At 39.0% G+C, this 24,818-nt stretch overlaps 2 protein-coding genes and 1 long non-coding RNA gene across 9 annotated transcripts in view; 2 read left to right on the forward strand and 1 right to left on the reverse strand.

Moving 5' to 3' along the window:
- Positions 1–1,112: 1,112 nt before the first annotated feature.
- On the reverse strand, positions 1,113–3,504 carry LOC128318051 (uncharacterized). The gene is made up of 3 exons (XR_008301497.1): positions 2,878–3,504; positions 2,112–2,170; positions 1,113–1,979 (listed from the first exon to the last, which is right to left on the reverse strand). It is a non-coding gene; the product is annotated as an uncharacterized LOC128318051 (long non-coding RNA).
- Positions 3,485–18,142, forward strand: anxa11a (annexin A11a). Of its 2 annotated transcripts, none has more exons than XM_026939202.3 (15): positions 3,485–4,009; positions 6,042–6,293; positions 7,149–7,213; positions 8,874–9,299; positions 9,462–9,549; positions 9,843–9,937; positions 10,178–10,291; positions 11,306–11,396; positions 11,511–11,590; positions 11,940–11,996; positions 12,097–12,190; positions 15,400–15,495; positions 16,703–16,761; positions 16,880–17,002; positions 17,377–18,142. In XM_026939202.3, exons 2-15 carry the CDS (start codon positions 6,050–6,052, stop codon positions 17,434–17,436), a joined length of 1,692 nt encoding a protein of 563 aa, XP_026795003.3. In that variant the 5' UTR covers positions 3,485–4,009; positions 6,042–6,049; the 3' UTR covers positions 17,437–18,142. The 2 variants fall into 2 exon arrangements, with proteins under 2 accessions (XP_026795003.3, XP_053088808.1); XM_053232833.1 differs by having other exon boundaries at positions 8,994–9,299.
- Positions 18,143–21,687: 3,545 nt separating this feature from the next.
- dlg5a (discs, large homolog 5a (Drosophila)) overlaps positions 21,688–24,818 on the forward strand; it is a 45,283-nt gene continuing 42,152 nt past the window's right edge. For 2 of the 6 annotated variants that reach the window (XM_026932946.3, XM_053232530.1), the window contains exon 1: positions 21,691–22,484. In XM_026932946.3, coding sequence (XP_026788747.1) covers positions 22,187–22,484 — 298 coding nt within the window. In that variant the 5' untranslated portion in view covers positions 21,691–22,186. Of the gene's footprint in view, positions 22,485–24,818 lie in introns of all 6 variants that reach the window. The other 4 variants (XM_053232531.1, XM_053232532.1, XM_053232533.1 and 1 more) reach the window with 3 other exon arrangements.

Here is a 24,818-nt window from a genome sequence, read left to right on the forward strand (position 1 = left end):
TCCTCAGACACTCATGTTTCTGCTCAGATATCAGCATGTCTGGCAGACATCTCATCATGGATGACAGCTCATCATCTGAAACTTAATCCCAGCAAAACTGAACTGCTGTTCATCCCAGGTGATTCATCCCCATCTCAGGATGAATCACCTTGCAATCTTCCTAGACAATTCTCTGATCTTGCCTTCGGTTACTTCACTCAACCTTGGGGTAACCATGGACAATCAACTGTCCTTTTCCTCTCACGTTACTAATCTGACACTCTCATGTCGATTTCTCCTTTATAACATCAGAAGAATTCATCCATTTCTTTCCACACAGGCCACACAGGTGCTTGTTCAGTCCCCTGTCATTTCAAGACTACTGCAACTCACTCCTCGCAGGTCTGCCTCTGAGCACCATTCGTCCTCTGCAACTGATCCAGAATCCACAACACCCCATTGCTATGCTCCCTCCACTGGATTCCTGTAGCTGCCTGCATCAGATTTAAAACACTGATGCTTGATTACAAAGCCAAAAACGGACCAGCACCCACTTATCTCATAGCACTTATCACACCTCGCACGGCACCACGCTCCTTCCGAAACTCTAGCACTGCTCGACTGGTCCCACCATCTGTCAGGGTACAAGGAAGGGATGCATCGAGACTCTTCTCTGTTCTGGCACCAAGGTGGTGGAATGAACTTCCCCTAGATGTCCGAACAGCTGAGTCATTGGCAGTCTTCAAACGACGTCTAAAGACTTACCTCTTCCTAAAGTACTTAAATTAGCACTTACTCAAAAAAAAAAAAATTAATTAATTTTATTCTCTGAGCATGTGTCTGTTACCTCCCCAACAGAGTTTTTGGACTGATGGTATTCCTAATTTGTGACCTAGTGTGCCAGTATCATAATGTATTTTTGATGCACTTCAAAGCACTTTTGTAAGTCACTCTTGATAAGTGCGTCTGCCAAATGCCATAAATGTAAATGTAAACAAATCTGCGCTGTCAACCTGTTTGAATGGGTTTAAGCAGAGCAGACAGCAGCAGCACTATATTTGCAGCAATTTTCAATAAACATTAACACATAATGTGCATTGATTATGCCGCTTTCTACATTTATAGTAGCATTTTCTGTGTTTAATTTTGGAGGGTAGGGGGATTGCTCCCTTAACATAGAATACATTTACAGTATGTATGCATTCATATTTCTCTCATGCTTCTATGGTCATAATTACTCACATCCTAATGTTATCTTATGTTAAGACATTCACATAAGCATGCACAACAAGTCAGTATCAATTAATGCAAGCAACTGCTCAGTTTAACCCAAGAAAGAAGTTTGGTCAATAGTGCAAAATGAACAAGGCAACCAATTACATTCAACAATACATTTGATTATATAATGTATCCAGGGAAAGGGTAGATAAGTTTTTCCTGGAATCGACAATTCATTCAACCTCCTACAGGAACAGAAAGATGGCAGAAAGCAGGCCAGGAAAGGTATAAAAGTGTTCAAAATAGCCATTGCATTCTTTCTTTCACTGCAACAGTAGAAAGAAAAGGAGATCTGGACACCTGGACATGAGCACTCAATAAATGTAACTGGATGATGACTGTTCCAAACATCTCCAGACACACATGCAAGAACCAGAGTCAAATTCTTATACATACAATGATAGCAAAAACATTCAAACTCCATGCCACAGGTAATGCTACAGGTACATGAACTGTAGTAACTACTGTAGTAACTAAAGCTGTCAGACAAATGTAGTGCAGTAAAAAGTACAATATTTGCCTCTGAGATGTAGTGGAGTAAAAGTATAAAGTTGCATTAAATAGAAATACTCAAGTAAAGTACAAGTCCCTCAAATCTGTACTTAAGTACAGTATTTGAGTAAATGTACTTAGTTACATTCCACCACTGGAAGGAGACCATGTCATAGGCCCCAGAGGAGACCGGGTCTTGAGTCGAGTTGGGCCTGATGCTGTGGAGAGAACTGGGAGTATTAAAGAAAGATGAAACTGTGTGAAGGTTAATACATTGAAGGACATCGATTAAATAGACATCGAAAGCCAATGCTTCCCAAAGATTTCAATGAGGTAGAGATTACAAAAGTGAGAGTACACACCTACAGTTAGGTCCATATGTATGTAGATATTGGCATGATTTCTGTCCAGTACATTGAATCTGAAATTAAATAATGACTATTGACTTCAAGTGCAAAAGTGTGGAAGAGAGCTTGTCTGGGTTATTGTTGGTGGGGTATGGAATTCGCACTCCACTACTCTTACAATATACAATTTTGGTATTTCTATGAAGCCTATAAGCACATATACAGCTGCCAGTTTATTAGGTACACCAAGCTAAAATTAATACAGTCTGACAGTCCTGTAATAAATCCTATCTTCACGAAGGTTATAATGCATCCACGTTTATGCTGCTGATCTCATCACCCATCACTGATGTACTATCTAACAGACAATGTGTGTAATGACTGAATTAACCAAGGAACAACCTTGCGAGATATAAGCTAGCCATGTTATCTCGTTGAGCTAGCTACCATTCATTGAAATTGAGTGTACTAATATGGTGCCGTCTTGTACTAAGTGTTGCTAACTTTAACAACAAATCCAATCACTGAAGATAAACTTTGTATGCTAATGAATGCCAATAACTGCAGTTAATTTGAGGTAAATCTGTATCTGGTTATGGTAGCTAGTGAAGTGTTGCTTACGCTAGCTACCTGCAGTTAGAATCTAAGAATCTAACTAGCTATTATCTAACGATAAATATTAACTAAAGCTGGCTACATAAAGTACCACTATTGACTGGATTCATGTGAGGTCCGCTAATGTGTTAAAATGTTAAAAAATGCAGTGATTTCATCACCTTACCAGCGAGTGTGTTTGGGAAACTATTCAGTGTTTGGAACTATCGGTTGAGCCACGACACGCGTCACTTCACATTCTCTGATTACAACAGGCGTTCCTACTACTGGTTGCCATAGTAACATTAATCAGTGGGTGGTGCAACTAGCATTCCACTTTTGACAACAAACTAGTTTTCTTGCCGCTAAAATTAAACATTCTGGAGGGACAGCGTTTTTATATAAAATTCATCAGCGTATTTATGCATCATATCATATGAGATGAAGGAGAAGCAGTGTGTGCTCTTTGCCATTGTGACCATCCATCTGCGGCGAAAGCGCAAGCGCCAATTAGCTTCAATTATGGCCTCATCGCGTTTAAAGCCACGGATCACGTGCGCTCGACTGGCTTCACACTCATTGGTAGTTGCTGTACCAAGTCGCTCCAAATTTGCATACAGTTTAAACTTTTCTCAACTTTGTCGCGTCTTTGGACATGCCCACATCTAGTAGTCAACGGTCGCTATCGCTCATGTCGCCGGAAGTTATTGAAAATGAACGGTCTCCAGTCGCTGCGAGTCGCTGTATGTGCGAACACACCTTTACTCCTACCAGAGAATTACTCGGTTTGCTGCAGAATGCAGTGGACATGAACATGAACCTCGAGCAAACGTTTACAGAAAATACTGTATATGCTTGCGTCTGTTCAGCTCAGTTCTACCTCACACTTCACCCTGAGACATTTGTGGATGTGGTGTAATTGCATCTGAACCGCTGCCAGTTATGTAACGCGAATGGGGCAAAAAGCACAGATCAGCGCATATCCCCTTTTCTTTAGAAACCTATTTGAGCAACGGCGCGATTTATTTTTTTAAGGATTATCTTACAGGCTCTGTAAGTCTAGAAAGCGTAAATTTAGCAGATAAAGAATGTTGATTCTTAAACGCAGTTGGTAAACTCTGCGCAGGATTCCGCAGATCTCCTCTAACCCAAGCCCAGTGTGCGCAGGAGCTGTGCATCTGCGCTGAGTGAACGCACCTATCTGCCGTGTTTCTGTCTACACAGTGACAGGAGGCTTTTGGTTCTCCACCCACTGCTTCTTCCTGATCCACAAACTCCACACAAGTACTGTTTAAAGACTTGCCAGCTCTACTGGCCATGTAAGTAAAAAAAAATAAAATAAAATAATAATAATAATATCATTATTAGCCAGCTGGTTTGTTTCGCTTTTTGTTTCTTTGAAGAGTTCGTTTAAATGTTTGTTGGTCAGTATTTGCAGGCCGAAGGCTATTTTTATTTACGGTTTTGAAATGTTAATAGAAATGCACTGTAAACTGTGTGCGTCCATGTTTTAATTACACCGAGTTGGACTAAGCTGTGTGACACAGTAGTTTGGTTACAGTCGAAGTCTAGCTAAGTTTATGACTACCCGTTTACTCACTGTGTGTTCAGTTTTTTTTTTTTCTTTCTTTCTTTCTTTCCTTAATTTAGGGCCTGTAGTCGTATTAGCACTGATTACGTCATGGCGAAGTGGGTGTGGTCGATTCTCTTATACACGCTACAATCTTTAATTTCATATCGCCTCTAGGAGGTTGTTTTACTAATCTTCATCAGATCCCAGTCGAGCTGCTACTATCTCCCCAGTCTCTTTTCGTTCTTTCAGATTTGAAGAAGATTTAGTATGTGGACTTTGTGTAACATTTGACCTTCTGGTATTCAAATGTTCATCTGAATTGGCCAAAAGACTAAACTAGTACATATATGGCTAAATAAGTGACTGTCATATTTCTATATTCTGATTACATGTGTGTTTCCATGTACAAAGTTCACCTATTCATCTGAATGTTTGCTCACCTTCAGCCTGATTCTACAAGTTTATGGCAGGAGGAAAGCCGCCTGTCAGCATACGTTGGTTATAACTGGTTGGTGAAGGAAGGACTACACTGATAACAGTACTGGTGTCTGTATTCAAACACAGGTTCCTGTAGCTATAAAATGCAAAGTACCTAAGTCCAGTTATGTTGTGTGTTCCTCTGGAAGTTTCCAGTGAATCTTGATAAAGCATTAAAAAAACAGCCGTAAATGTCAGTGGAACGCTGCGTATAGATAATGTGATATGTTTGCTAAAGGTTGGGATTATTTGTTGTCATTATTACTTATAAATTTTGCATTAACTCTACACATGTGCTGCAATGCAGTGATGTTCTGAACCTTATTGGGGTTTTCTGCTATTTGTGTCACACTTCAAGGAATCTGATAAGTAATTAATAAGAAAAAAAAAACACACAAACACTGAATCCTTGCAGGTCCTGAAGCTCTTGTTTATGCTTAATAACCTTCATGTAGGTCACAAATGTTAGTATGGTTATCATTAAAAAAAAAAAAAAAATTTTATTATTTTTTTTTTAAGAGCATTGCACTGGGACAGGGATTGTATGAGTGTATATAAAATCTGGCACGCCCTTATGCCAGATTCATTTACCTTGTTCTCAGCTAAGGTCAACTGTGCACCAGCTGATAAGCTGCTTTACTGGTCCTTTACCCGATGAACCAAACTGTCAAGTTGCTGTACATCACTGTGGTTTGAGTGGAGATGTAGAGCTTTGTGAAAGAAGCCGCAATCAGTGGAACAGATCTCAATTCTCAGAAATCATCCATGACTGGAAAGACATGATATATTAGCCACCACAATGCCACAGTTTAAACAACTTCTTTTGCGTGTGCTACTGAAAAAAATAATGGCAGAAAAACTTTGGCTGTTCCGTAACACAGGCTGTGTTGTCTCTCTCACGTCTTTGTTTTCTCACACCTTTGTTTTCTCACATGTTTGCTTCTCACAACTTTTTCTCACATCTTTGTTTTCTGTTATGTGTTTAAATGTGAGGAGATTTAAAAGCTCACTGAAGCATTATAACCAGCATCATGTTAATAAGTGATCAGTTTAATCATCAGTCAATAGTTCTATAAAATATGCCAGAAATGTATAGTCGGATGTAAAGTCAGAACAGATCAAAACAAGAGATAATACAGCATAATGGTGTTTTTTCCCCCCATTTTTTTCATTTTTCAAGAAATTTGCTGAAATTGCTCTTTAGCTCTTTTCACCTTCACTGTTGTGTTTTCTATTTATCAAATTCCAGGGCATTTCATAGTAGTAAGCATGTAACAGATTTTATTCTGTCTTCATTCCAGAACAGAAGATGAGTTATCCTGGTTATCCTCCTCAGGCCGGTGGTTATCCTCCTCAGGCTGGTGGCTACCCTCCACAGGCTGGTGGATATCCTCCCCAGCCAGGAATGTATCCTCCTCAAGCAGGCGGGTATCCTCCTCAAGCAGGCGGGTATCCTCCTCAAGCAGGGGGTTATCCTCCTCAAGCAGGGGCATACCCGCCCCAGCCCGGTGCTTACCCAGGCCAGCCAGGAGCCTTTCCTCAAATACCTTCAGGTACGTCATTCTCAGAGTAACATGGCATTATAAAGCCCACACTGGAATGCTTAAGTCAGCCTGTCATAAATAGAACAACGTCAATGGAAACCTCTGTTAGTAAATGACTCACTCACTGTGCTAGTGTGTAGGTTAGCATGTGGAAGACTGACAGATTTGTGTTTGTGTGGCCAGGCATCATATGGATTATACTAAGCGGTTGTGTATTTCAAAACATTGTCTGTTGGGGGGAAGCGTGAGCATTGCTGCCTAGGGTGTCAGAGTTTCCTAACTTGTGTTACAGGTTTATGTTCAGAGCTTTTCTTACAGAAATAAATGGCTGTATGATTTATAAGCCATGCACATAAGATTTATATATCACAATCATGAATTTTGTTCATGACTTTATTATAATATGTTTAATTTTTTTAATTTTCTATTTACTACTTTTTTGTCTTGCAGTTTTTTTGAGGTATGTGTTTTGTGTTCAGTTTAAAGTCTAGCCTATCATTAATACTAAATCTCTTTACATTTCTTTGTTAACCAGTATCTTTTTGAGGGGTTAATTGTGCCTTTCTCGGTGGTTTTGAGGTGAGAGAAGGTAGTGTGCTCTCTTTAGACGTTAGAGGGTTTGATCGGATGTGGCTTGTTTTCCATACTTGACTGCTATATCTTATAAAAGATCAGTACAGGAGCTGTTACTTGAGAGTTTACAGAGTTGTAAGAGGTATCAAGTGGTAAAGGAATTGCGATGCACAACAAAAACTCTAATTTTTTTCCACTTATTTAGCTTAAATATAGCTATACTGATAGAGATTTGCCTCCTCCCATAGAGGTGTAAAACATCTTTTTTGATATTTTGCTGTGTATTTGCAGGTGGATGGGGAACTCCTGGTGCTCCTGGAATGCCTGGATTTAATCCAAGCAACCTGCCTGCAATGGTAAGTTTCATCTTAATGACAAAATGTTCTGAAATCCAGTACAGATACTACAATAGAAAATCACGTTCTCTGTTTTTTGCTCTGTCTCACTGTATTCTTTGTGGATTGTGTAAGGAATAACACACAACAGACTGTGCTGTTATATGGAAAGAATCCATGTCAGGGTGGTGCAAATTGGATTATTTTTGTATAACAGCATGGAGTGAAGTGTGTTATTTCACTTGCACCACAGCAAAGGTGCTGAAGATTGTTATTCTTAATGCATTAATGAATGACTTATTGCACTTTTCAACTGTTTATATTTACATTTAATGTTATGGTATGTCCACAAGACAAGATAGTTCCTGTCATCGCTTACACTGTATTGCTCCTTCACCAGACTCTACTGTATTCTCTCTTTTGAGGTTAAAAAATGCAGCTTGTCATTTAACCAAGAAACCGGAACACATTATTGCTCTTAGATTATACAGAACGTTCAACTGTACAAGTCCCTGTGTATGAGCTGTTCCAATAGAAACAATAGGATATTAGAACAAGCACATTAATATAAACCTGTTGTTCATGTTACTGCCAGAATCAATCAGATTTGAGAATTAGTATAATAGTAATTAATACTTTTTCTCTCATAAATATGTTCCATACTGGTGTAACGGTAGAGATAAAATCTGTACATTAAATCTGGATCAATCGTTGTTCCGCTCATTGCTCATTACAAAGCAGACTGCCTAATGCATATTGAATTTCATATTTTCCCTTTTTATTATACAGTTAATGACATTTGAAACAAGCGAGAATTCTGGGAAGTTTAAAAATCAGTTTGATCTGGAATTCTTTTTATAAGTCAAGCCAAAAGCTCAGTAGAAGGCAGTACATTGTGTGTTGATTTACTTCTCAAGCCTTTTTTGAATACTTGTGTTTCCACACTAATTGCTTAATATTGGATTAAGTTAATGTAATTGTTATAAGGTCTTTAATCATAGGTGTTAATGTAATATATTCGAATGCCAAGTGGAATCATTTATTTAACTGCCTGTCTGATAAATAGTTCTCAGCCATGGACTTTCTCGCATTTCCCTTTAAAATCACAGCTTCATCCTGATACATACTCTATTGATAACTGCAGGCTGACCTCTAATCTTTGCTTTTAATATGAAAACACTGCAGAGTGATTATGACAACACTGCAAACCTTTCTGTCCAAACATGATCTCTGTGCTCCGTCTCGACCAGGTTACTGCATGCTTCTGCACAGTAATTAAATGCTAGCCATCCATCACCTTTCTGCTGATGTGCTTATTCTTTTCCTTCTCCTTCGTTGTGATGCTGCTTTTGATACTATAAATCAGAACATACTTCTGTTACTTTTTTATACATTCATACATAAAGAAGTATATTAAGGCTGATATTCTGTGCTTTAACTTTCTAGTGATTTTCTATGATTTTGAAAATTATGCTGATGTCAATGTGTCATTGCTAGACACAAAACAAGAAACTATAGGTGCACAGTTTAATCTCATAATGCTTCCGTAATCATTTCAATATGCATGTCTGTCCATGTGATCATTTCAAAGCTGTGTATGTGTTGCGCATCCTGCTGTGAATTGTCCAGCTTGCGCTTTGCTCTGTGCTTTTTTTATTGCCTTTAAATCCTTTCATCACAGGCAAACGAGATCTCTGCTGCCTTGGGAGGATTTAATCCAAATCCATCCATGTTCCCTCAAGTACCTACTGGGGGTCCTGCACCCTACCCTAACCAACAGCCCTTTGGCCTGTCCCCTCAGCCAGGAGGAGCCATGCCTCAGGCACCGGGGATGGGCTATCCAGGAGGGCCAGCTCCGGGCCAGCCCATGCCAGGCTACCCGCAAGCCCCGTCACCTAATCCAACCATGCCAGGCTACCCACAAGCCCCGTCACCTAATCCATCCATGCCAGGTTACCCACAAGCCCCATCAGCCAATCCATCCATGCCTGGCTACCCACAAGGTCCATCACCGACTCCGTCCGTACCTAGCTACCCAAATGTGCCTGCTACCAATCCATCCATGCCCACATATGGAGGAGGAGCTCCCATGGTGCCTGCAATTAATGTAAGAATGCATTATTACATGTTTGCATTTTATATGCATTTTTTTTTTTTTTACAAAATTTACAGAATCTTTTCTTTTAAAAATGCTGTTGAACCAGTGATTTTGTATAAACCTGTCATTTTGTTTTGCTCTATTCCTTTTCATTACTGTTTCTGTGTTTAGCGTGGATTCAGAGGAACCATCTCAGATTTTCCTGGAGCAGACCCATTAAAAGATGTAGAAGTGCTTAGGAAGGCCATGAAGGGCTTTGGTGAATATCTTAAATACAATTCTTTTTAGTTTATGTTCTTCTGCACAACCTGTTCTGTTGTCACGCAGGCCACTGCATTAGTGCTGTACATTTGATTTTTTGCAGTTTCACTGCAAGAATTATACACTGCATAATTCTCTGTATGTGATAAAAAAAAAAAAGAACTTGAACTTGATAAGAGTTCCAAGTGAGCAGTTTCTATACGTTGTGTTTTTTATGCTAATTGTTAGTGTGTAGAAGTTTCCACAGACAATAGGACATCCCTGAATTCTGAATTTGACATGTTTCAACAGGTACTGATGAGCAGGCTATAATTAATCTTCTTGGAAGTCGTTCTAACAGGCAGCGTGTGCCTCTACTGGTTGCATATAAGACTTCCTATGGAAAGGTAATTCTCAGATTTCTTGTGAGAAACTTCTGTATGCTTATAGCACTTATTACTACTCTTTAATGCTTAAATGCCATTTTATTTCATACACTGAAAGTTTTAATATTTTAGTCTTAAGATCTGTGATATGGTGGGCAGTGGTGAACCCCCAAGTTTTCAGCATGCAGTAGTTTAACCAGTCAGATGTACAGAAAGATTACAACTGCAGCTGATCATTCCCATACTGCCTGTTTTTTTCAGGACTTGGTTAAGGATTTGAAGTCTGAGCTTTCTGGGAACTTTGAGAAATTGGTTTTGGCCATGTTGAAGACTCCTGCTCAGTTTGATGCAGCTGAGCTAAAAGAGGCCATCAAGGTTTGTATATAATTTCACAATTAAAATAAGTTGGAAAAATTAGAAACATGCATTAATTTCATTTTATACCACAGCACTACTGAATTCTGTTTCAGAGTCTGTTCCATATTAATTCTGATTGGTCATTCTCATTCTATTGCATTATAGTTTCTGTAGTAAAAGCTCATACACAGGGACTTGTATAGCAGAGGCTCCACCTAATCTAAACCAAATAATACACAGTTTAAACATGTCTTGCTATTATTGATATGGTGAAGCTTTCTGTAAGGAGAGTTATAACATTTATGGAGAGAGTCTCCATTGTCAGCACTGAGTAAGGTTTTTATTTTCCCTATATTTGACGTTGTATTTTCCCTATTTTTTTTAGCATGACAAGTTTTTATCTTATTAAAAAGAGAAACTGGAGATGGAACGCCTGTTTATAGCTGCTATAATGTACGTGATCACAGGATCTACCCTGTTTCACAGTTATTCCACATTATTAAATTAACCTATAAATATTAAGTCTTTAATTAATTAAAAATTGTAATCATTGCTGTGGTATAAGTGGAATAAAACAGTTTAGGAAAGTACAGTTGTTGGAAAATAATCAACTTCAGGGGGCATTACACCATCCCACGCTTGATTATTTTCCTATCAGAACACCCAGTCATGTTTTATTTCTTCTATATTTGTTTTAAAATGAGGTTGTGTAGTCCTGTTCAGAGTCTGAGGGGAAAAATAGCTGCAGTGTGTACAAAGTTTAAATTTTAAGAGATGTTACTTCTAAAGTTCATTTGAAAATAAAGGCATAGATATTTATAATGGAAAATATTTCTACCACAAATTTAATGTTAATTTATATTATTTTTGAAATAAATTTGCATCATGAGGAGGTTATTGTTGTGTCAGCTGACAAGTATCTACAGCTGTAAGTGCACTGTAGATGTGTTCAGTAATTAAACACAGTACACAGTATAAGGTATGTGAATATGAATGATTTATCATTTAACCTTTGATTATGTTACTGAACAGGGAGCAGGGACTGATGAGGCCTGTCTGATCGAGATTCTGTCCTCTCGCACCAATGCAGAGATCAGAGAAATCAATCATATCTACAAAGCTGGTTTGTTCCCATGCAACATTACTCCCAAAAATGATAGATGTGAATATCTCATCATGCCACTGACATTTTTCTGTGAGGTCTGAAACTGAGCCAGTTAATGAACTGTTTTTACAGAAAACAAGAAATCACTGGAGGATGCGATTAGTGGAGATACATCAGGACACTTTCGCAGGCTGCTCATCTCTCTTGCTCAGGTACCCTAGGGGCTGTTTTTCAGTGGCAAGAAAAAAAAATCTTTTACCTTATTACAGAAAATCTTACAAAATCTTATTATAGAAAATATGTTTTTTTTGTTTTTTTTTTTGGACAATGATGCTTATATCTCTGCCAATATATTAATCAGTTATTATTTTCTGCACCAGAACTTTTTAGCAGTTCCTTACAGATGTTTTGTGTTAATAATATAATGGTACATGTTATAATTCATTCACACCTTTTTTAATATTTAACAATATTAAATATTATTATTATTAATAACATTTAAAATATTATTGAAATATTACAATATCTTTCTCTCAATTTATTTATTTTTTAATCTCAAAGGGCAGTCGTGATGAGAGAGAGACTGTGGATATATCATTAGCCAAACAAGATGCTCAGGTAATGACTGACATTCCTTTTTTTATTGTTACTATCATGTTTCTTTGTTCTGAAGGCTCACACTACAGATACACCCTGTACACACTGTACTCTTCTTTAGGCTCTCTATCAGGCTGGGGAAAATAAACTGGGCACTGATGAGTCCAAGTTTAATGCCATCCTGTGTGCTCGAAGCAAACCTCACCTTAGAGCAGGTAACTGAATAATTTTTGCAACAGTAAAGGAGAATTATTCCATATTTTTATGAAAATAAATTCAAAGGTAATACAGGTTTCTGGACAGGGACTGAGGATGATTAACTTTGAACAGTTTGACTTGTCATTACCATAAAATCAAGCTTACTCCTTGACACTGAAAGTTCACCACAGGTAAGTCTTCACTAGAGAACCCACAATCTTTTTCACTGCTGTCCTGGTGAGAGTGCTGAGTAAAACCACTGTACAAATGGAAAATGATGGGTTATGTGGTTTGAAGTAAATCTACTTGTTTGCGACAGCACTCAAAATAACCTACTTATTGTCACACTCTTTTTTTGATGTCAAACCAGTTCTTTAAATCCAAAGAAAACTTTTGAAATAAAGTTGCATCTCGAACTTCTCTAAAGTATTAAATGTAATGCTTTGGGCACATTTAACTGCCTAAAAATGTTGATAGATTTCTCAGTACAAAAACTAACAATTAGAGACAACCTCAAAAACTTTAGGCAAAAATTGGTCTAAAAGTAATTGCTTAGGGTAATTTCTGTTAATAAACCAGAAAAAATCAACTTCTAAATTCTTTAATGTGACTTTAAGGGAAGATTTGCAAATCCTTTATTGTCATTATAGCTATAAATGTGTCAGTGATGTTCATTTCTTCATATATCATAGCTTGGAAGGAAGCTACGGTGTGGTATCCCTAGAGAAGAAAGCGTTAAGGCCCATATTTGAAGGCCCAATTGTATCATCTCGGCATTGCTTTATTGGCTGAGCCACTGCTGCCCAAAATGTTCAGCTTTCAGAATCAGAATCAGAATTATCTTTATTCGCCAAGTGTGTGCGCAGACACAAGAAATTAGTGTTTTTTTAAGGTGCTCTTGGTACATACATGCATACATACATACATATCTTACATAAGAACAGAAAACATTTAAATAGTAAGACTTAACAATAAAAAATAAAAAAATAATAATGTGTATGAATCTGGAACAGAAGATTTATGTACAGATTTATGCATTATTTACTGTATATACAGCTGTATAAATAAAGAGATATGCATATGTATTTACATAATAGTTGAGAAAGAGGCAGTAATTAGAGATGGAGGATGAATTACGGGAATGAATTACAGAACACAGGTAATGATTTCCTGTGTTAGCTGTTTAAGCTGGAGATGGCATGGGGGAAAAAATAGTTTTTATGCCTAGATGTTCTAGTGCACAGAGATCTGTAACGTCTGCCTGAAGGGAGGAGTGCAAACAGGTTGTGGCCGGGGTGAGAGGGGTCTGTGATGATGTTAGCTGCCCGTTTCTTCACTCTGGAGTTGTACAAGTCCTGAAGGTTGGGAAGGTGCACACCAATGATCCTTTCTGCTGTCCTAACACTCCATTGCAGTCTTCTTGGATCTGATTTGCTGGCTGACCCAAACCAGACAGTTATAGAAGAGCACAGAACCGACTCAATAACAGCTGAGTAAAACTGTGTCATCTGCGCCTGTGGCAGGTTGAACTTTTTCAGTTGACGAAGGAAGAACAACCTCTGCTGGGCCTTTTTCACAATGGAGTCAATGTGAATGTCCCACTTCAGGTCCTGAACCCAGGTGCCCAGGAACTTGAATGACTCCACTGCAGCCACAGTGCTGTCTGTGATGGTGAGAAGGGGGAGAGCAGGGGGGTTTCTCCTGAAGTACACTATCATCTCCACAGTTTTGAGCGTGTTCAGCTCCAGGTTGTTGTGACTGCACCAGACAGCCAGCTGCTCAACCTCTTGTCTGTAAGCAGACTTGTCGCCGTCCTGAATGAGACAGATGACTGTATTGTCATCTGCAAACTTCAGGAGTTTGACAGAGGGGTCTTTAGAGGTGCAGTCATTTGTGTATAGGGAGAAAAGCAGTGGGGAGAGAACGCAGCCCTGAGGAGCTCCAGTGCTAATGGTGCGGGTGTTGGATGTGAATTTTCCCAGCCTCACTAGCTGCTGCCTGTCTGTCAGGAAGCTGGTGATCCACTGACAGATGGAGGTGGGTACAGAGAGCTGTGTCAGTTTATTCAGAAGGGTATCTGGGATGATGGTGTTGAAAGCGGAGCTGAAGTCCACAAACAGGATCCTTGCATAAGTCCCTGGTTTGTCCAGATGTTGGAGGATGTAGTGCAATACCATATTGACTGCATCATCCACAGACCTGTTTGCTCGGTAAGCAAACTGCAGGGGGTCCAGTAAGGGTCCAGTAATGGTCCAGTAATGTCCTTCAAGTAGGCCAACACCAGCCTCTCAAATGACTTCATGACCACAGACGTTAAAGCAACAGGTCTGTAGTCATTTAGTCCTGTGATTTTTGGTTTCTTGGGTACAGGGATGATGGTGGAGCGTTTGCTTTCCATGTTCCACTCTACAGAGCCCAAAAGATTTATACATGAATTAAGATAAACCATGTACATTTTACACTCGTTTTTAGAACTTACTACCTTGCATCATTTATGATTTTGAGTTTAGAATTTAAATTAAAAAAACTCATTATTAGTGGTCATGGAACAGATTTACTTTAACAATTATAGTTTTAGCTGAGCAAAGTTAGTCTTTTTTCTAATTAAGAATTATTCAGTAGATTAGTCATTATTCATAAATTATATAAAGTAATTAAAATAAACAATAAAAATAAATTCATACATATCCCTACTGATTATTAGCTTTCTTTCATAAAAGGTCTCTGTTTTAATAGAAATGGGGCAATAACCAAACACATGAACACAATAGGTGGTACTTGCTGTGTTGAGCTTGTTTGCATGGCACTGTTGTTTTCCATACCTGGAATTCAAGTGCCAATCATAGCACTGTTGCTAAAACAGTTTAATTATGTTTATTAATTATCCAAGGACCAGCATGATACCAGAGTTTCCAGACAAACTGCTGATAAATTATTGTTGGGCGGGTTCATAGGTATAAACAAAGATCTGAAGTTTTGCTCTTCTTTTGTCCATCAGCGGTTGCGTCTTTTGCTAATATAATAATTTCACCAAAAGATGCCACTATATTAAAAATTGTTAAAAAGTATTAACAGTATAAAGGTTGCTGCAATTCTTGCTCAATGCCATAACTGAAGCAAATTTCTTGTTTTTTATTTATATTGGGGCAGACATGCAGCATGTGTCTCGGGAGTGAGTTTTTTCGACATGACTAAAGTTTCAGGAACTGTGTGTTTGTGTGCACAGTGTTCCAGGAATACCAGCAAATGTGTGGCCGAGACATTCAGAAGAGTATTGAGAGGGAGATGTCTGGAGATCTGGAGAGTGGCATGCTGGCTGTTGGTAAGATGCTTTAACTGTGCTCAGCCTGTTTCTCTCACCATGGCTGGATAATGAAATGACACAATATAATAAATGTAATGTAAATTTTAAACTTTTTGTGTTTTCATATACTTTATTTCATATACATCTAGCTTATACATGCATTCACTGGTGTATTTTGTATGAATACAGTTACTGACAGTTTGACAAATGTCTCTTTATGCTGTCCATCATTGGAATGGGACTAATCAAATATTATTTGGATGGACTTCAGCACAGCAGTGACATGATCATGGGTGTTACCTTGGTAGAAATCACACAAATGCTGGTGTTGTTAAACACTGTTCACTCACTGGCATCTTTGTTGGTCCACCTTGTAGTATAGTTAAAAAAATATAGCTCATATTTTCCCATATTTTTTTTGTTTTATTCATCATCTCACTCTTCGTCTGTGTCAATTTCTGACCACAGAGCCACTGTTGGCTAGATATTTTTGGTTAACGGACTGTTCTCAATCTGTATACAACGTGTAAACTGTGTACAACATGTACCTATGGTTGGTTTACTGCTTAAACTGCAGATGAGTGTCGCTATCAGCTAGGTATATCTAATAAACTGCCATGTAAGAGTATGTCATGGAATAGATTATACCGTACGTGTGTCATGGTGAAGTACTGTATAGTCAATATCATGGCTTCAAAATATTTTGATATGGCCATACCTTCTCACTTAACCTTGTAGAACAGAAAAATGAGTCCCTTTCCGAAAAATAGTTTCACATTTTTTTTATGATAATGTATTTGCTTTAACTGTTTTGTGTTTCTCAAATTGTCCTCTACCCTGCTGTCCACTCTCAGGCTAAGGGTAATATGCTAAAATATTTAACCACACACTGAGTTCATCACCACCGTGATTGACATACTCTTTGTCACACGTTGCTGTGTTGTACCTTTTTCCTGAGTGTGCAACGCATGGTTTGTGTGTTTTTGTATGCTGCTTGTGAATTCTCCTCATATTTGAAGTGTATTGTTTATGTTTTCTGTACATCTCTCCTGCCTGAGTTTTAGTTCGTTCTAATCTTGACTGCTGTTTTATTGACAGTTTTATAAGCCACTTGGATGTCTCTTTCTCCATCCAGTCAATCATCATTGTGCAGTTTTAGTATTTCTTACTGACAGTGTACTGGGAAATATTTGCATGTGTCAAATCTAAAATGTCTCGTGTGCAGTGAAGTGCATTAAGGACACACCAGCCTACTTTGCTGAGAGACTCCACAAAGCCATGAAGGTAAGACACTTCAATCTATGGCCATGCAATTTGGGACAAAAACTTCAGCTGATAAATAATTTTAACATTTGAATCCTAGCTGTGTAACTAAAGTTAAAATGATGTTTGTTGTGTGCAGGGAATGGGAACCAAAGACCGCACCCTGATCCGCATTATGGTGTCTCGCTCAGAGATGGATATGTTGGACATCCGCCAGGCGTACGTGAGGATGTATGGCAAGTCTCTCTACACGGACATTTCTGTAAGTAGATTGTTTGTCTAATGCTCATGCACCCTCACGGCTCTTAATATCTTTAATGTGGTTTTCTGTTAATTTAGCAAATCTGCACCCCATTAACAAGTTTAAGATGTCATAGAAGACACCAGGAAAATCATTAGAGATATCATAGAAATAAAAATTAATAATTACGTATATATGTGAAATATCCATGTTGTTTAATTCTGAGACCGTTATTAAATGTGTGCAATTTTGCTGTGATTCCCAAATCTAATTTACCATCTCTTCAATTCAGGTTGATTGTAAAATGAATGATTTGGCCAAGCTGTAATAGGGTTGGATATACATTTGAGTAGCCTGTGATGTGTTTTAATAGTGAATGATCTCTGGGTTTGCAGGGAGACACTTCTGGGGATTACAAGAAATTGCTGTTGAAGCTTTGTGGTGGAAGTGATTAAGAAGATGTAGCTTCTGTCACATTAAAGAAGTAAAAATTTGTGCCATACGGTGTTCATACAAAATATATTGTTATACTCTAAAAATGCTCTTATCTACAATTGCATGTTGTTGCCATAATTATAATTTCACATATGGCATAATGTCGTACAACATTTCTGTGCTGTATTTTTATATAAATCTTTATTTTATAGAAAGCAGCCTATATTTTTTTCTTTACTTGGGCCATTATGCTGAGTATATTATACAATAAGAAATAGGGGAAATATTATGAATCTCAAAAAGTGCTGTTATTGAGTCTTTTTGGTCTTTTTTCAGTAGACTGTTTAAGAAAACATCTGATCTAATCAAATGAGTCAAATCAAGTTGAATCTGATTCAGTATCAGTGTTTCACTCCAAAGCAGCTGTGATACCAACACTCCATATCGGATAGGTGCATCCCTATTAAATGATTTGTAGAGATTTATATATCAGCTAAATACCAAATAATTTTTTAAAATTCTGTTTTAGTTATATTCAGAAATCAGGAATTGTGGAAACACCAATAATGAGAAAGTGTCAGTAGAAACAGCCTCTGCTGTGGCCTGCTGTTGCACCAATTCCTAGTTGCTTTATGCTATACTCTGGGATCTAAGTGTCACATGTCCATAGTAAAATGAATGTAAATGCATGTTTTATCATGAATAAAAAAGATGGAATGTGATATACTTCAGTTTGTGCTTAACATTTTTACCTGAGTGGTTTATGTATTGCTTTTGTTTTTTAAATTCAAACTACACACTGTTGGGGGGGGGGGGGGAAAAAAAGCGAAATCAAGCTTATATGACTTGTGGTTGAGCTACTGATTTGTTTATATGGTGAAAAGCCTATGCATGCCATGCTATTTTAAACTCTAAGCTCATTCTAAACTACAAGGACAAAATGAATATTCAAAAACATATTCATAAGAAATACTTAACATCGATTCGAACAGTGCCCCGTTCTGCATTCACTATATTTACCTTGTGAGTGCAGCACAATGGCACCTCAAAACATCTCTCACATAAGGGCCCTCTCTGACTCGTCTATGACTCACACATCGTCCTCTTAGTCAGACCTTTATAAAAAGATATACATGGGACGTCTCACTATACTTAAGGGATTTGCTGTCAACCTAGGAATTAAAAAAAGAAGTGAGTGACTGGCAGTTAGCAGATTGCACCAACTTTGGAGCATGTCTGTTTTGTGGAGCGACCACCAGAGTGCAGTGTCACTGTCTTCTAATGGTAAAATGCTGATGCCAGATAAACGGGACACCACAGTTATGCACTCCAGCAACAAATGCCCATAGATGGGGAGAAAATGGCAATGCTCAAAAGATGTGTCTCAGAGAAAAATACATGGAGAAATCCACATAGCAAGCTGTGACTTTCATTTAGTTACTGAAACAACCAAATATATATTTCATTAATATTAAGTAATGTCATTAATTTCATTATAAGCACCAATAATCTAGGATTAGTGCTGGCTGCTTACAAATCCGCTGCAGAAAAGGGGGGTGGTGGGGCTTTATAAATAGTTTTTCATACAGTGAGTTTGGAAATTGGAATTAAACATCTGTCCTGCAATAATCATTTCAATTTAATAATTTAACCTTCGATTTACTTATCACTAACATTTCATTTGTATTTACTATTTACCAGATATTTCTGCGAAATTTAGGTTAATTGGGAGATACAACATTTTTTTAAAAAAGCATTAATGTAGTGTATAGATTTTTGGTTACAATAGCATACATTTTGACCATTTTCTGTTGTATTTGTGTATATGTGTCTATTGTGCATTACAGGAAATGCAAATCAAAGTCGGGATTTAGCGTTCCTCCTCTGTGGACATCAAAAACTCAGAATCCTCACAAAGAACATTACACAGAGCAGAGAGCGAGAGCTCATATGCTGCACCCACACAATAACTGTACCCTGATGTTCTGTGTACAGTAATGTGATCTGTAATTAGTGGCTGTTAATTATAGCCTGACATTAAACCAAGACTGACTAGTCATTGACAACATTCTGTGCTTCTGCAGTCAGAACATCATTCTGCAAAACACGTTATTTGCTGTCTCATCACTTTTTCTTTTTTCTTTTTTTTTAGCAGTCTCATTTTGTCCTTTATTTTTGTGTGTGTGTGTGTGTGTGTGTGTGTGTGTGTGTGTGTGTGTGTGTGTGTGTGTGTGGCGGGGTTGGGGGAGTTTGGGGTTGGGGTACTTGCCCTGATGGCTTCCAGATTCTAGTTTTGACTTTGAATTTATAATCAGTAATCAGATTTGTTGATGTATGCTGGATGATATATTTCATCATAACTAGTTGGCTGTTATCATTCAAAATCAAAACCAAGAAAATTTGCATTACCATAAGTATATACCAGCATGTTCTTGTAGGTAGCATTAATTGTGAAGCGATAACATGGTGTAATGTTTCTCTTATTTATGACAGAGGTCCCCAGTATTTTGCCTCTTATCACAACTTGGGCCAAGTAATGACTGGGCAAGACAATGAGTACTGACTAGCAGTCTGGCCAAATTGGGGGCACAGAGTGGCAGCTGCTGCCATGGAATTAAGCCTTACCACCACAACTGGCACCGCAACACTAAACTTACATTCAGGGCTACAAAGCAGAAACACATGAAGCCCACCCCAAGTCCATGTGCACATTGTGGTTCTCCAGTTGCTTTCCACCTCCCAATGATCATGCGTGTAGGTGTATTGGCTGTGCTAAATTGCCCATAAGTATGAATGAGTGTGTCTGCATGTGTGTACATCGTACCCTGAAACAATAAATTTGTCCTATATACACTCACCATCCACTTTATTAGGAACACTTGTACACCTGGACATTGATGCAGTTATCTAATCAGCAAATCATGTGGCAGCAGGTCAAGAGCTTCAGTTAATGTTCACATCAAACATCAGATTGAAGAAAAAGTTTGATCATGGCATGGATGTTGGTGCCAGACGGGCTGGTTTGAGTATTTCAAGAAACTGCTGATCTCCTGGGAATTTCACACACAAAAGTCTCTAGAGTTTACACAGAATGGTGCGAAAAACAAAAAACACTGATTGAGTGACAGCTCTGTGGGTGGAAATGCCTTGTTGATTTGAGAGGTCAGAGAAAAGTGGCCAGACTGGTTTGAGCTGCCAGGAAGGATATAGTAACTCAAATAATCACTCTTTATAACTGTGTTGAGCAGAAAAGCATCTCAGCATGCACAAAACATCAAACCCTGAGGTGGATGGGGTACAACAGCAGAAGACCACATCGGGTTCCACTCCTGTCAGCCAAGAACGAGAATATAAGGCTGTCGTGGGCACAGGCTCATCGAAACTGGACAGTTGAAGATTAGGGAAAAAAAAATCACCTGGTCTTTTTCCAGTCTTCAACTGTCCAGTCTGGGTGAGTCAGTGCCTATGATAGCCTCAGATTCTTGTTCTTGACTGACAGGAACATGATGTTGTAGCCCATCCACCTCATGGTTTGACGTGTTGTGCGTTCTGAGATGCTTTTCTGCTCACCTTGGGTGTAAAGAGTGTTTATTTGAGTTACTGTAGACAGTCTGGCCATTCTCCTCTGATCTCTCTCATCAGCAAAGTGGTTCAGCCTGCAGACCTTCCACACATGATGTTTTTTGTTTTTCGCACCATTCTGTGTAAACTCTAGAGACTTTTGTGTGTGAAATTCCCAGGAGATCAGCAGTTTCTGAAATACTCAAACCAGCCCATCTGGCACCAACATCCATGCCATGATCAAAGTCACAGAGATCACACTTTTTCTTCATTCTGATGTTTGATGTGAACATTAACTGAAGCTCTTGACCTGTATCTTGTAACTGTAACTTGTGCTGCTGCCACATGATTGGCCGATTAGATAACTGCATGAATGTACTGGTGTACAGGTATTCCTAATAAACTGGACGGTGAGTGTATATTTTGGTGGTGGTCACCCATTAGTGTGCGAGAGTATCTTGCTCCTGCCTCTTTGACATCCCATGTCTAAAAATCTGGTCATGCCAGTAGCATCTGCAGTACTCTATCCCTTGTCTATGGAAAATGGCCACGTATTTCACTGTTATTAACTCCGTCCTTTACCCCATGATTGGAAATTGTTTTGTTGGAAACTTAAATAACATTATGAGGACTAAAAGTACCCGCCCACTGAGGGAAATCAGGTGTGTCTGTGTAAAGTCCAGCCCACTTTTACCTTACAAGGCTATTGTGAGGCGAGTTGATTGACAGCAGGCAGCAGCTACTGAGCTGCTGAGACATGGCGGAGCTTACAGTTTGAGTAGGGAACGCCAACAGTTAGGGTAGTTTCGCTCGCACTAAAGTCGACACATTACCGAATAAATGGCGAAGAAGAAACTATAAAAGTGGATGGAAATGCTGCTGTTCGGAGAATTGCGGTGGAAGAGGAAAGAAGTGGCTAGAAAGTAAGTGAGCTGGGGAAATGTATCTAGCGCTCGCTGTTTAGTGCAGTCAACAGCCTTAGGCAACAAATATGGCTTCGTGTGCCTTTTTGCTCTGTGTAATCAGAAACTGCTGTATTAAGCCATCGTATATCATGGCACAGTCGCTCAAATCGTACAAGTGACCATAAGGAAGGGAGTTCCTGCTTGGGTATCGGGGGTTCTGTTGGGTTTGAGTCGAGGTCACCGTCTCCGCCGACATAACAAGAAGCTAGCTTAGCCAGTTAGCTAGGGAACTGCGCGAAGTGCAATGGAGCCGAAGCACAAAGAGTTGTTAGAGCAGTGCCACCAGAACTTGGTGCAGTCCATCCCGGACGCGCAGCGCCTCATCGAGCTGCTCGCCAAATCCGGCAGCCTGAGCGAGCGGGACACACAGGAACTGGACCAGAACTGCTCCTCCAGCTCCGAGAAAGTGGACCAGCTGCTGAAGATGCTCATGAACAAGGAAAGCGACCATTTCCTGGCCCTGTGTGTGGCACTGGAGAAAACCTACCCTCACCTGTATTCTGCCCTGTTCAGCAACGGGGGAGGACCGGCAGATCACTCCGGTAAGAGTTAGTGGATCACTGGATCCCTCATCACTGAGAGCAGGATGGAGGTCGCCATGTCTGATCACGCCGCACTAGTGTGAGCGGGGCTGAGATTTGGTCTGAGATTTCTTCTTTCCCCAGTAATCACAACAGTGTAGGCTACAAAAATCTGACACCACGCAAGCACAAGCCCCCAGTCTGTACTGAAATGTAGTAACTTATCTTTACACGACCTTGGGTTTGGTAGTATTTTTCTTTAGAATCACCAGAGTAGTAATTAGACAACATGATGGCTGAAATTAGATCCCCCAAATAATGACAGGGCCATCATTTGATCAGAGATGGTAAGTAATAGCATTAGGAGTTTTTTTTAAAAGCTGATTATCCACACTTCCCCAAGTAGGATCGCAGGTCACCTGAATCTCAAGTGCAAAAAAAGTGAATTTAATTCTTAGCAGATTCACACTATTTCATCTTTGATAGAAAAAAAAGTAAAAAAGGGCGAAATTTTGGAAAATGAAAAGTTGATTACTTTCTTAGGTTACCCAAACATTCCTCCACATCATGCTCAGTGACATTAATGTAGCCTCTATAATGTAATTCTTTTCACATTGCATGTTCCTGATGCACATCAGTGGAAGTTGTGGTTTCCATGGGAACACTTGCCTGTCCGTATGAACATGTGTGTGGCTTATTTGCAATCCTTAAAACGGCTTGACTTGTATTCCTTAACTGCCGCTTTTGTTTAGTTTTGGTCCTGCTGACGGGTGAATGAGCTAAGCATGAGGATGAGTGTGTGATTTCCTGTTTAATCCTTTGTGTTTTACCATCTGATGCCATTCCACTGCTTTGTTCTGATTTCCTGATTTTCTGTCTCTCAAAATGTTGCCAACTTTTACTTGAGTTGTGATGTTCAGAAATGGATATTAAGTAATGGAACATTGAGGAAGAGTTACTTTTAGAGAGTGTATTCAATATTAATGGTTGTTGAAAGCAAAAAAGTGTGTGCTCTCAGCGTGGCACCGAGTGCTGCTTCTGCACGCTTAGAAGATTCTCTTTAAAGAGGAAAACTGTCAGCTCACGTACATCAACGGCTGTGACTGCAAACACGTTCCGATCCACCACACACGAACTTTATTGTGTAAAAGAAAGAGACTTCAGGTCCATGTTTCTGCATCTTCCTCATTGCTTCTTTCCACATTGTCTTAAATATGCTCAGTGATTCCCAAATCTCCACAAGTCTATTTTCAGAAGGTGTTGATTAATTTTCTGTAACAGCAAGGCTCTGACAGTAGTTTCCACTCTAATTCAACTTACAGGTTTATATTAATATGCTGCTTGTAATACATTATCCTTTCTATCGTAACAGCCAATTCACAGGGACTCGTGTGGTGGACAGTCTGCGTAATCTAAGGCTAATAGTAAACAAATTAAAAAGCATGTTTGTTGATGTGGTGAAGCTTTCTGAAAGGAGACATTTATTTTACATTCATGGAAGGGCTCTCCATCCTCAGTGCTTTATAACAGTCAGTACGTTTTCTGCCACAAGAAAGTCTTCAAGACAGAGGAATTGGCACTTTTTTGTTTCCCGGTAACACGACAAGCTGCATTTATTGTCTTATTAACTTTGTGTTATAACTGTTTATAGCTGCTGTAACATAAGTGGTAACGAACTAACTTACTGAAGTTCCACAACATTAAATGTAGTCAGACTTTTTCTGTTCAGGATAGTCATTTGCAAATTCCCAACCACCAGCCAGATCTCTCTGTCATACTACAGCTGCCATCCTGGCAGAGCGAAGGCTATCTCAGGGCAGCGTAACCCGGTGCTGTCTACCTTCTTCTGCATACATGAGCTCACAGCCGCCTGCGATTGGCTACTGTTGACGGGAGAAAGAGTTTGCTATCCTTTCCACCCAGAGATCATGGCTAATTTTTGCTCTGTTGGATGGCTTGCAATCTCCCGACGATAGGAAGAAAGCTTTTCTGTTCCTCCACTTGGGAGCGTAAATATAAATGTCAAAAAGCAGGACGTGTAGTTCATTAACAAATTAAAAATAGTAATCATTGACATATTCCTGTTATAAACAGAATATATCACTTTCAGATGTGCTGTTATAGAACAGTAATCCATATCGGGGTGGTAACTGTGACTGTGCTTCTTGCCAGGCTGCATCACTTTGTCATAGGTTATTTTGCTATAGCAGCACTCCCTGTTGTGTTTTATTCTTTACACAATGTTAGTATTTGATTCCTATTAGTATTCCACAGGTTTCCTTACTAAGCTTGTTTTTCTAATAAATTCTTTATCCTACAACATTACATATTGAATGTATGTATTCAAGTTCCTGG

This window comes from Pangasianodon hypophthalmus, chromosome 3 (assembly GCF_027358585.1).
Source record: "Pangasianodon hypophthalmus isolate fPanHyp1 chromosome 3, fPanHyp1.pri, whole genome shotgun sequence".
NCBI lineage: Eukaryota > Metazoa > Chordata > Actinopteri > Siluriformes > Pangasiidae > Pangasianodon > Pangasianodon hypophthalmus.